Source organism: Aulonocara stuartgranti (genome assembly GCF_965226115.1).
Source record: "Aulonocara stuartgranti genome assembly, chromosome: 15".
Lineage (NCBI taxonomy): Eukaryota > Metazoa > Chordata > Actinopteri > Cichliformes > Cichlidae > Aulonocara > Aulonocara stuartgranti.
In genome coordinates this window covers 11,767,296-11,780,192 of record NC_138951.1, presented here as the reverse complement: position 1 = coordinate 11,780,192, position 12,897 = coordinate 11,767,296, and the positions used below count along the sequence as shown (strand labels likewise).

The following is a 12,897-nucleotide window of genomic DNA, read 5'->3' as shown; positions in this document are numbered from 1 at the left end:
TATTTCCCTGATTCTGTGTCTTTGAATATCCAGATATGCTACTAATCATTCAAGTGCACGCTCATGATTATTCATGGAAGTCTCTGAGCGTGTGACAGTGACAAATTCCCACCACCCACCAGCAAAGCGACTGCAGACGTGTTTGGCCACACTGTTGCCGTTTTTAGGGAATCGTCTCCGGCCGTGCTGTGATTGTAGATCTATCCAAGAAGGATTTTGGCTTTTCCCTCAGGAAATATGAAACGTCTAGGTTACTTCTAGGGTAGAGGGAAAGAGTAGGAGGTTGTTGTGGTTATAATTTATTTTTAAGAAGCACCAATGAAGACGTAGTAATTAGCAGAACCACTTTAACCTTCAATGAGACTCTAAGTAGCTGGAAATTGTAAAGCTACACAAGCTTGATAAGCTAAACTGCTATTATTATTATGATCAGTTAATCTAAGAGGGTCAGATCGTATCACTTATGTCATAACTTCAGCTGCCTATTATGCTGACTTGGTGAGACAGAAATCTCATTAAAACATCTTGTAAAAGGTTATTTTCCCCTCACAGTACCCTTGTGGATACGTAAATATCATCCTTTTCTTTGTGCCTGCTGCTGCATCCCCTTTCTGTGACGCCGTTCGACTTGTAGATGGTTATTCTGAGATGTCATTTAATGACTTTTATGAGGGAAAATGTCACATGCATTAAACAAGACCCAAGAGGATTCATCTCCAGAACTCCTGTCTCACAGCTATCTGCTGCCTGACGAATCGGCAAAACCACTACGTGTCATCAGTGGCCGCTTTAATTGCCTTGTTTCTAATTGAATTTCCTTTTAATTTGATGCATATGAGAAGTCATTTTCCACTGTGGAAATCAATGTCGAGGAATTTGGAGAAGTGTTCAATATCTATCACGCTAATCCTTGAGTTTGAAAAGCTCGAGATATTGGAATGAAATAACTTCAGACGCTCAACTCGATTGAAATTGGCAGCCTTGCATCATGGTGTGCTTTTGGAGTGTTTTTGAACTTTGTGGTGCATTCAAATGCTTCTTGAAAGTTAGTAAAGGACGATTATCCATCGTAAAATCACCAATTAAACAATTAAAAGTAGCTTAGTTAATTTATTGACTCATAACCTGGCTTAATTTCATGAGGTAATAAAAGATTTTCGCTCAGACAACAGCATGGAGATAAATAGGATTTGGAGCGTAGGAAGAGAAGGAGTGACAGCTGTGCTGTGTTTGCACCTGCTGCTGGCGACACTAAACAGGAATCAGTGATAAAAGCCAGAATGAACAACAATGCTGAGGACAGGCTTATGACTTACAAGTCAATGACATCCCGTGATCACTGATATGCCCAGTCAATGAAACATTCAAGAATGCTTCTATGTTCAACCATTTGGATTAGTCAAGCTGGTGTGAAAGCTATTTGTTGACTACAGTGTGAGCTAAACAATATTCCTGAAAAAGGAGGGTCTGAATTTACATTACAATGTGCTAAACACGTATGAGCCAAAGCAGCAGACGTCAAAGAAGCATAATGGGCATGACTACTCGGCCGTCTGGTCTCCAGTTGTCCATCTAGGCTCAAGTCCACTCCTAAATTTTGTCGGTTTACCTTTCAAGGTTTTCTGGATCATGACCGTTAAACTTGGATTGAATTTTAGGGAAGTGAATAAAAAAACTTGGGCATGCACCAAAGTTTGGGGCACGAAAACTCAGGATGTTATAGTAGATGTTTTGACCCTGTGGGATAAATTTACAGTGCACAATCCAGTGGAAAAAAAGGAGGGAAAACCCAAACAAAAATAACAAGCATGCTCCTATTGTTACTCCCAGCCTGACGCACTGCCTTTCAGCTTTTCCACTGAAAGCTGCTGTTTCCAGTCAGGTAAAAACAGCTGAGACACAGTGATCATCTCTGGGGATAATCGTCAACACAAAAGTCCAGCCAGTGTGAAATAGACACAGATTTTTTGCTCTTTAGCAAAGTTAGCCATCCATGGTAAAACGTTGTAAAGGTTTAGTTCTAATGTGTGTTTACTGAATCAAGCCGTCAAGCCTGATTTGTTTGTATAAAGCCAACCTTACCCTGAATTTTACTGTGGATGAATGTTTCACACTGCGCCATCTAAACTGTAACAGCTTTGTCATAAGTGTGCCATCACTTCACTTAGCTTTCTTTTTTCCCCCCCCTGCCTTCCTACAGGACAACAAAAGGACTGACATTGCAAAGGGAATATTTTGAGGGGAAAGAAGTGAAGACTGTTAAATTTGACAATTCAGTTGTCCCCATCATGGCATTCATGAGCTGTGGATATGAGCACAAGCTGTCTAATCTCTCTGGTGATGGAAATACTGGCTGCCGTGTGTGTGTGTGTGTGTGTGTGTGTGTGTGTACAGAAGTCTGATTTTTGATGTTTTGTGAGTTCATGTGTATCCTATCAGTGTACTAGTTCTGTCTCGTCTGCGATGTACCATTCGACACGTCGGTGTAAAAAAACATTTTATTGGTGATAGCTGCTTGCGAATGTGGTCTGCATAGAGATCATGCTCTTTCTCCTAGTGTTTGTTTGTGTGGAGCAAATATCAGCGAATCCCCTACCAGCCTTTGACAATTTAGGCAAATGTTTCGCAGGTCCTTAGTGCAGGAATGTCCCGGCATTAAATATGCCTGCTCAGGTGTGAAAAGGGTCACCAGTCTGCGTAGCCGTTGAATAGCGATGAACATCTGCGCAAGAGGAGGGCTTATGCCATCCACTTCGCCGCTGCGCTTCTCTGTCAGCACTCGGCTTTACTTCCTGCCGACTGTCAGCAGAGAGCGAGCCATCGCAGAATCCACAGGGGAGCCTCTGCATTCTGAAGCAGACTTTTATTTTTAAAAAAAAAAGATCTTCCAGAAAACTCCTCAAACATCCCACGCAGATCTGAGTGTGGCTTCTGACAGCCAGGTGCCTCCTTGAAATATTATGCAGGCGTACGCACACACATACACACACGTAAGGCCACATCATGGCCAGAATAGCTCAAATAAAAGAAGTGATTGGCAGGCGAAACAGCTATGTTTGATCATTCTTTTTAAATGTTTTTTTTTTCCTTCTCCTACTGTTGGTTTTCCGACTGCTTTTATTTGTGTTAGGTGTGCGTGCGTGCGTGCGTGCGTGCGTGCTGTGGCTTCTACCTGAAGCAGAAATGTAAACAGAAGGTTTAGACTTGGTCCCCTCATGTTTATTATGGTATTTGAAAGGAAAGGTGGGTGTGTGTGTCTGTGTTGTTTCATTAAGAGTTCTGTGATTTATGATGTATTCGTAGCCTCTGTCTCCATTTCAGGGGTGATAACAAAAGAGATGCCAATATGAGCGTCCACAGTGTCTGTACTGTTCCAGTGATGATGATAAAAGTAATGTTAGCTTCTGTGTAATTCCACTTGTTTATCCTTTTGCTCAGTTTCTCTGTATGATTTTTGCATACCTTTCTTATTCAGTGTTTTTTTTTCTTGTTTTTTTGTGATAAGCCTTGAAAGTGTAGAAAGTATTTATGAGTTTGTGTGTGTGTGTGTCTGTGTTTAGACATCAGCAGTTGTTCTGTTTATGTGTCAGCTCATGATTTTGTGTATTTTGCACTCTTAAGTTTTCTCTTCTGTGTTTCCATTTTTAGTCATCAGACACAAACGACGTGCTGGGACCATCCAAAGATGACAGAGCTCTACCAATCACTAGGTATAGAACATAGTATTATGTATGAGGACTTAGGCTCCCGACTTATTTTTCAAAATAAATGTCGCTTCAGAAAATTGCTAAGAATAAACTTATTTCCAACTTTATATAGTGTTATTTAGCTGGGGTTTCTTTGCCCAGGTAATAAGATACTGACGGAGAAATGTACAATGGAGATATTAAAAATTCAATTTAAAAACATTTCCATACCAAAAAAAGACTGTCACGCAAGATAATCCACAGAATTCACTGTCAGCTTTTTTCCCCCTCAGCATTTCTTTGGGGGAAAGTTGTTCCAATGCGAACTTTTCACAGTCTGTACTTCATATTATCCAAAGTACTGAGGTTGCTGATCCTGAAAAGAGATGCTGCTGTTAAATATTTCAAATGTAATCTGTCATTCCTCTGTGCTTCACATAACGCAATTTGTCTGTATGATGCTAGGGTCCAAAAACTGTTTTTCTGGTCTTTAGTCCTGTCACAGGGCTTAAGGCGGGGTACCCCATGGACGGGTCGACAGCTCACACAGAGACAGACTCATATTCACAACTATGGGCAATTTACCTCATCTTTGTACTGTGAGAGGAAGCCGGAGTACACAGAAAATGCACACCAGCACAGGGAGAACATGCAGATGCCACGCAGAAATGTCCACTGAGTCAAACCCAGCACTTATTAACCACACTAACACAAGGCTGGTTTTGGTTTTGTGAACTAAAGTTTACTTAAAGTATGAATTAAGTGTTAATTTACTGAATGTGATTTGTAAGTCAGGTAAAATTGTCATTAGGTGTCAGCTGATCGTGACGTATCATAGCTGATACGTTCCCTGACTTCGTCCAACTCTGGCATCTCTAAGAAACTGATTGAGAATCTCAAATAAAGCCGATGCATGCCTACAAAGCAGCGGAAGGCTATAAAAAGATAGCAAAGTGCTCCCTGTCAGAAATGCAGTGAAGGTGAAGAAGAAGAATACTTTAAGACTGAAATGTACATCTGCTGGACCGGGAGGCAAAGTAAAGCTTCACATGACTGCAAAGTAGCGTCAGAAAGGTTTAAAGGCTCTGCAGCTTCCCATCAGGGTGTGGGCTGAAGCATCATCACTGTGATCTCAACTTCTGCACAGCAATATTTGCATGAACAAGATCACCTTTTAAACAAGTGACGTGGCTCTTTGAAGCAGACATCTTGTTTCTGATCAGGGATCAGCACAGCGCTGTTGACCCATTCTCACTTGTCTGGTTCATTTACTCTTTAGATTTGACTTCATGAAGCTGACACCCTGATCTTTTCCCTCTCTCCCCCTCCCTGATAATATCCATATGCGTGCCTGTGTCCCTTCAGGATCACCCGTATGACTGTGGTATTTTTTTTAATGAGCTGCCAGATAAGTAATAACCTGTGAAACTTTGGGAGTGTATTCTGTAGGCCAGGAGCTCAACAAATAGCACCAGACTCCACTGAGATAGAACTCACTAACCTAATTACACAGTCCATATTAGCAGCCTCTCGCCTCAGCCGTCTCCACAGACAATAACTAACAGAAGTCAGATTTCACTGAAGACAGAGGTTGCTTGTGTTGCCCAGAAGGCAGATTTCTGCTGCATTTTGTTTTCCAATTTTCTGCCTCTGTTTTCCTTTTTGTCCATTTACCTTTTATCTCTCTGTCTCCTTTCCTGCCTGTAGCGGACTTGAACAATGTGAGATTCTCAGCATACCGAACAGCCATGAAGATTCGCAGACTACAGAAAGCACTGTGCTGTAAGTAAGATGAACACACGCGCGCACACACACCCACAGACACCTTAATACCTACAGCCGCGGTCTGCTTCTTTTGATGTTTGGGCTCAACAAGGGGATGCAGTAATGATTTGAAGCTTTGCCAGATGCTGTGCCAGAACAGCATAGGAGCCAAGCATATTTTTGGCTTTAAAATTACCCACTCTGCATGAATTTGTGTGCGCGTATGTGCATGATTCTTTGCATACAGAGTCACAGCTGGTGCTTGTGTTAAGCCTGTTGAGCGTAAGCCTCATTTGGTGAGCACAGGTGGAGTTTTTTGAAAAATAAATAAATAACTAAATACATTCTCAGAATGAGAGAGTGATGGTTTTTGTGTTTATAATGTAATCTTCGATAGGAAGTTGCCATTACTTAGAGTCTCAGGTGGCTATAAACACCATATATATACACAAATACACACACACATTACAGGTGCATGTAGACTCCTCCATGTGGGGTTTCAACCAGCATGGCAGTAGCTACTTAGTGCACCTCACACTGTGAGCCTACACTGTTTATTTACATCCTGCTGTTTGTAGGAAGTTTGGAGTGTGTACGAGTGTAACAAATACCACACATCAAAACCGTACCGTTACCTCAGACGGTTGTGTGCATGTGCAGCATGCCCAGCAGGGTATGTCAAAGTGTGTTATTGTGTGTGTTGGTTGTCAATGAGTTTGAATGATTCAGGCGTTTTAGTTTGCTATCTCATATTGCTTCTGTGTGTGCGTGTGATTGTGACGATAATGCATTAGGCTGAGTGAGTTCGACTTGGGGCACTGCGATTCAATTTCATTCATTAGATTGGAGCAGTCACAGTATACAAACACACACTGACATGCACACACACACATGCACATGGAGGCACAGAAGGATCAGTAGTTATTAGTTATTAGCCTGGATTCATGTGGAATCTTTGCTTGGAGATCCATGTGTCTGACTGTTTGTGATTGTGTGTGTGTGTGAGAGAGAATTTGACACACACGTGACGGGGATACTATAAAACGGCTAATTGGGTTAAGTCTGTGCCAGGGGGGTGGAGAAGCACAAATGAGCTTGCGTGGCATCCACTAATGTGCCACAGCCTTTCAGCTCCATACCAGAGTGTGTAATGACAAAGCTGCAGAGAAGGAAAGTTTTGCTTTCTGATAGCACAGCTGCCCTGCTGCGTCCACTCTGTGTGGATTACTCCAGTAATTAGTGCTGTCTTTGAGGGCAGGAGGGTGAGAGAGATGTGCAGTGTGGAAGTTTTTAAATATTTATAGAAAATTCATTAAAGGTCAGAAGAGTAATGCAGAGAGAGGAGTTTACAACTGTGGTTTATGTTCCTGTATACCTGTGAAATAGATTTGAACCTCCCATGTATTGAAATCTTTTGATAAATCTGAAACAAGATGCCGTGACCATAAAGTACGGTAGATTTTTAAATGTTAAAGATTCTTTCTGTGGTAATTATCCCACTGTCTGCATTTTACCTCCTGGTTGGTTGACCTGCCAGTGGATCTAAGCAAAGCACTAATTAAAAATCCTGTTGGTATCTGAGCTTCATCCTCACCTATTAATATATTCTTGTACTATGTAACTAGATCCTGACTCTTGTCATGTATTTATTAAGCAGTACATGTGCTGTAGAAAACAAAGGAGATGCTTTAACATTTAGAGAAAACTACTTATCTACTTTTTTTTTGCTGACAAAACCAAATGAGATATAATTTGTTAATTAGTGAGCTTGAAAGGTGCTGGTCAGCACTTCGGGCAGAGACAGCCAGCTGTTCGATCCAGTGTCATATTAAAGAGCAGGATATTAGCGCAGTTTTGATTATCTTATTAACTCATTAGTGGGTTGTGTCATGGTTTAATGTCAGATATTTAACAGATTTAAAGGACCAAACCGGCTGTTGGTTTCTTGAAAATGGAGACAATATCTTTACTGTGGAAGCATTTTTGTTTAATAATGTTATGTTATATGTTTCTTAGTCTGAGCTTTTTTTAAAAAAAAAATCTCAATACAACAGTATGACTTCACAGTGACACTCAAAGTTTAATATACTTCCCTAGATTATCAGTATATTGTAATGAAAATAGGCTGACGTCATCATAGTGTAATTAAAACATCATAGAACAGATATTTAGTATAACCCTTGTCCTTCGAGAGGCGTTACGCTCTATGAGTGCTTTTATATTTCCTTATTCTAAAAGAAGTACTGCACTGTTACAGTTAAAGGCCTCCTATGATGGGGAGTTCATGCTCAAGCACTATAAATACAGCAGCTTCTGTTGTATTTATTTATATTTTAGGTACTTTGTCTTAATGCGCTGGCTTTTTTATTCAATTATCCTCTTCCGTTCGATTTTCCGTCTTTTTTGCCATCTCTCTTGCGCTTCAGATGCGTAAGTGAAGGGGACAGTATGATGGAGGCATAATTGAAATTCTATATAAAAAATATGGTTACATTTTTGTTTTTGTCATTCTAGAGCCAAGACTCCAGAGAGACTGCTCTGTCTGATTCATTTCATCTCTGTTCCTCGTTTGTCTTTTTTTAGTTCACATTTCTCCTCAATGGATCCGTCTATTTTCTGTCTGTAATTCTGGCCTACCCCTGCACTTATTTTTTTTTTATGAACCTATTTTGATCAAATATCAGTCAAGTCTGTAGTTTAGATGTTCTTCTATAAGTAGCCTGTGCCATTTTCAGCTCCTTGTCCTTTTCTGATATCTTGACATTTGTTGAAAAAATCAGAGCAGCTGCTGAAAGCTCAGTGAGCAAGCTGGAAAGGTTACTAATGGTCCTGTGTTTCTTTGTCCCTTTCTTCCATTTTCCTCCCGCCTCCTTCTCCTCGCTGTTTCTCTCCTTCTATATCTCGACCGCCCCATTCATCTGCAGTGGACTTGCTGGACCTCAGCGTTGCCCAGAACACCTTTGAGCAGCATAAACTCACCAATAACAATCAGCTGCTTACCGTTCCCGACGTCATCAACTGCCTAACCTCTATCTACGACGGCCTGGAACAGGAGCACAAAGACCTGGTTAACGTGCCTCTCTGCGTTGACATGTGTCTCAACTGGCTGCTTAATGTTTATGACACGTACGTATGCCCTCTGCGATACATGTTGCCGTACATATTTGTAGCAATGCTTACTACTTCATGCTGTTGCATGCACATGAATGATGCACTTGTTTAAAATTAGACTGCATTAAAGGAGCTGTCATATCAACAATGCACATATTCATGCTGTCATCATGTCATATGCATAAGTCGGCAAGTGCCTCAGTGGGCGTGTTACGCATTGGGCTAATTTAGGAGCAAATTTCATGTGTCAATATAATCTGCTCTCGCCAGAACATACAGTACTCTCTGCATAATCATGTGTGCACTCATACACTGTAAACCAACCATCTCCGCACTCTAAATACCATTTGTGCGCATTCAGGGGAAAAAAGCACAAACAACTCACAACGTCCTGCACGCAATCCTTTCCTTTCCAGGCACATAATGGTTTTATGTCTCTGTTGTTGCATGTAATTCAAATCTGAAATGATCTCGCTACACTTAAATTGAATGTATACTCAGAAACACACAGCAACAGTAAATGTAACTAATTTTCACTGTCTGCTTGGTGTCTCCGTGGTGCTGTCTGCAGTGGTCGCAGTGGGAAGATCCGGGTACTGTCTATGAAGATCGGCCTGCTCTCTCTCTCCAAGGGACACCTGGAGGAGAAATACAAATGTAAGTGTCAGCGAGTTGGTGTGACGTTTGATTCTGTACACGTGCATCTAAACTCACTCCCGTCCCTTTCATAAGAGACCAGCCTGTCTCCGATTTCAAGTGATACTGCTGCACGATGGCTGTACTCCCAGCAGTATTAATCAAACTCGAGACGGAGAGGAGTTAGAAATCGGGTCGTCTAATTGGATGAGAGACCTCCTCCGCATTTCTCTTGTTCTTTATTTAATTTTCTATTCTCCCTTATTTTTTAGGATTAGGGAGCGTGAATATAGGCTTGCTGCACTGGGAGGAGAATGTCATCCTAGCTTCCTGCTCTTTGTTTTTGCTGCTTTATCTCTCTCTCTCTCTCTCTCTCTCGCTCCCTGTCTTCCTTTGCTGTCACTGCTCACGCCACTGTTCATCCAGCTAACAGTTCCACTTTATCTTTTGTCCTGTCTTACTTAGTCTTGCTTCCATCCTCTTTCCTTTCTTACTCTTTCGCCTCCTTTTCTCTTCCCATGGCATGGACTCCATCCCTGAGCCTATTCGTTCCACTGGCAGTTTCTATTAGCCTGAGAAGGGTATCTAGCATGGTTGATTGCGTCCTTCCTCCTTTACTCTTTTAGGGTCTCATTGACTGTCAGTCCCTTGCAGGTAGCTGCACTGCATTGCGCACGCACCTAACTAGGTGTCCTGTTATTTGACACCCATTTTTGACAGTTGCAAATGTCAGATGTATATCTGTACTGGACTGATTTCATAAGAGATGTGTACGTGGGGGGGGATGGGGTCAGAGACATGTAATTGCTGTCTCTCTTTTTTTTTTTTTGCATGTGCAATCCATGAACACCCACACACAGTCATGGCAGGAGCTGGCATCAGGACCAGGCTTCATAGAGAGATCAAAGACAGTGGCAAGCGGAGCAGAAAGACCTGTCATGCCCTCTGTTTTTTCCTCTCCTCTTTTTCTCTGGATTACACTCTCTGCCTTCTTTGCTCATTTTGTGCATGTGCTCCAGCGATGTTTCGTAACCTCATCTGGGGGGGTGTTGCCAACATGCAGAGTAGCTTAGATAGTGTGTCATTGGGCAGGCATCCATATCCAGTACGGAGCTTTGTCAATCTCCGTGAGAAGGGATGGAAAGATGGAGACGGGGAGGGAAAGATTAGAGAAAAAAAGCCTGCTGTGGAAAAACTAAATGCATCTGTTCTCTGATTCTTTTTGTCCTCCCTCTCACCCACATATACACTAACGCTTTTCCCTCCCACTCTCTGCTATATTGTCACTCTTTCCTTCTCTACATCTTTTCTATTTATACTTATTTTTATTTTAAATATCACCCACATGCTCTAACTTTCTCCCTTATTCCTTCTCTTTTACCTCACCGCTCCTCCCTGTCCTCTCTCTGCAGACCTCTTCAGCCAGGTGGCGTCAGCAGGTGACACGTGCGACCAGCGGCAGCTTGGACTGCTGCTTCATGAAGCCATCCAGATCCCAAGACAGCTGGGCGAGGTGGCTGCCTTTGGAGGCTCCAACATTGAACCCAGTGTTCGCAGCTGCTTCCAGCATGTATGTTCACACAGAAACACACAAACATGTGCATTTAACACATCACATTAGTGTACACCTACACACATCTGAAGAATACAGAAGCACATAGTCTTTTAATGTTCTTACCACTGGATGGATTATAAGCATGGGGGGAAAATCCATTTAAATTCCATTTAAATTCTTTTTTTCCCCACATGTTAATGAATAACAAGTTCAGGGTTTTTGTTTGTAACAAATCTATAACCTCAATCTGATTAATCAGTGATTTTTCTCCGTGTTTAAACTATTGATTTCACTGGTTTTACCTCTAATACATAAGCTGAAAATGATTTTCTTGTTTTGCTTTGTTTTTGTTCTGTTTCGTTTGACAAAAACAGTCTGAATGTGAAATTGTGATTGCTTAACTGGTGGGGGAAATCAGATGGCATATTAATGACTAATTAAAATAAAGGTTTGAAAATGTGTGCTGGGCAGATAGAATAGAAATGCTAGGACAAAATGAGCCCAAAACTAGTCGACTCAAAATGACCTCTTTATTGCTGTACACAATATGTACACATATTGTGTACAGTTAACTGGTAGTCTGGTGCTCATGCGTAAGCAGAAGCTTTAAATCTCTTCTTAAGATAATATATGTCCTGTTAGCTACAGGGTTCATGTTATGCTTTATATTTTTATATAACTCATAACGCCGATTAGGCAATCGATCCCTGGGGATTTTTCTGTTAATATATTATTCATGTCTTCCTCTTGAACCTACTCCACCGTATCATATTTATTTCTATCTTAAGAGACATCTTCTTGTTTGTCACAAGCACATTTTGTCTCTGCTATCTGTCACTGCTTGTGAATACTTGTAAAAGAAAAGTCTGATTTTCCAATTATCCAACAAAGATTTCTTGCGTGGACACTGCTTTGACACTCTTTTGATTCAGCTTTCTGCTACAGAATCTAAAAAAGCTGAAAGGTATGAGCTTAAAAAGCGCTGCCAAAAAAAGTTGATTCCGTTCATCTTGACGTAGCGTTTTCAGTGCAAGAAACTACCTTTGCACAACGAGGGAAAGTAGCCCACTGAATGAACAATGGGCTGTAAGGTCAGTTTCTTGATCATTAAAATGCACATTGTCATGACCACTGATCAATGGCCATGAGTACCATTCACAGAGAGTTGGGGAATGGCTGCAATCACAGCATTTTAGGATGGTGAAAGATGTACCCTTAGGCCCCTTGACTCCCCACTCAAACCAGCGTTCCTCCCTGTCCAGGATGTGTACATCCTCATCATTGAAAGAGTGTGCACTGGCCTGTAGGTGTAAATAGACTGCAGAGTCCTGGCCTGACGAGGTAGCTCTTCTGTGTTGTGCCGTCCACTTAGCCAGAGGTTGTTTGGTTTCCCCGATGTATAAATCATCCAGTCCTCCTGGCACTTAACAGCGTGCACTATATTACTCTGTTTGTGCCGGGTGATCGGATATTTGGGGTGGGCCAATTTTTGGCACAGCGTGGGGTTTAAAAGCCACAGAGTCCACAGTGTTTAGAGGAAATGCGTCTCAGCTTATTCCGATACTCCTGACACATACAGGATCTCTATAGGTTTTCGCTAAGGCAGCAGTTGTCCATGTCTCCTGAATGGCCTGGAGCATTCTTTGGGTGCCTTCTTAGCTTTGACAAATGTCCAGCTGGGATAACCACATTAACTCAGGGCCTTCTTGATATCATCTTCTCCTTCCATGGCTGCTTTATCAGTGGGGTGTGCTATATGACATTATTATTCAGTGCATCTTCCAAAGGCTGATTATCATCGAGCATCTGAGCTTTTTTCACCTTCTCCAGCCACCTAACACCAGATCCTGAGAAAAGTACTTGAGTGTTTGAGCTCTGCTAACCAACCACAAAGCCTCAAATGGCCTCCGGTGCTCTGCTGGCTGTCCTCTAGTGTTTTACTGCAGTCAGCTAACCATTTTTTGCGAGTTTACCTCTGGACATTACTGGCATTTAATGATGTCCTTATCCCCCCCAGAATCACTGTTTCATTTCTCTCACTCTTCCTCCCCCTGGCTCGTGCTTCGGTGGTCATAAATGGGAGCCAAACATTAAAATTAGGAAGCTATAAATTTCACTGATTTCCTGCCGCGCGCCTCCCAAAAT

The 12,897-nt window shown here is 41.8% G+C and overlaps 1 protein-coding gene across 7 annotated transcripts in view; it reads left to right on the top strand.

Annotated features, from left to right (window-relative positions):
• Nucleotides 1–12,897, top strand: part of utrn (utrophin) — a gene marked incomplete at its 3' end in the record, with an annotated part of 194,758 nt that overhangs the window by 141,095 nt on the left and 40,766 nt on the right. For all 7 annotated transcript variants that reach the window (XM_082506782.1, XM_082506783.1, XM_082506784.1 and 4 more), the window contains 5 exons: nt 3,649–3,710; nt 5,394–5,468; nt 8,375–8,576; nt 9,133–9,218; nt 10,610–10,767. In XM_082506782.1, the coding sequence (XP_082362908.1) occupies nt 3,649–3,710; nt 5,394–5,468; nt 8,375–8,576; nt 9,133–9,218; nt 10,610–10,767 (583 nt within the window). The remainder of the gene's footprint in view (nt 1–3,648; nt 3,711–5,393; nt 5,469–8,374; nt 8,577–9,132; nt 9,219–10,609; nt 10,768–12,897) is intronic.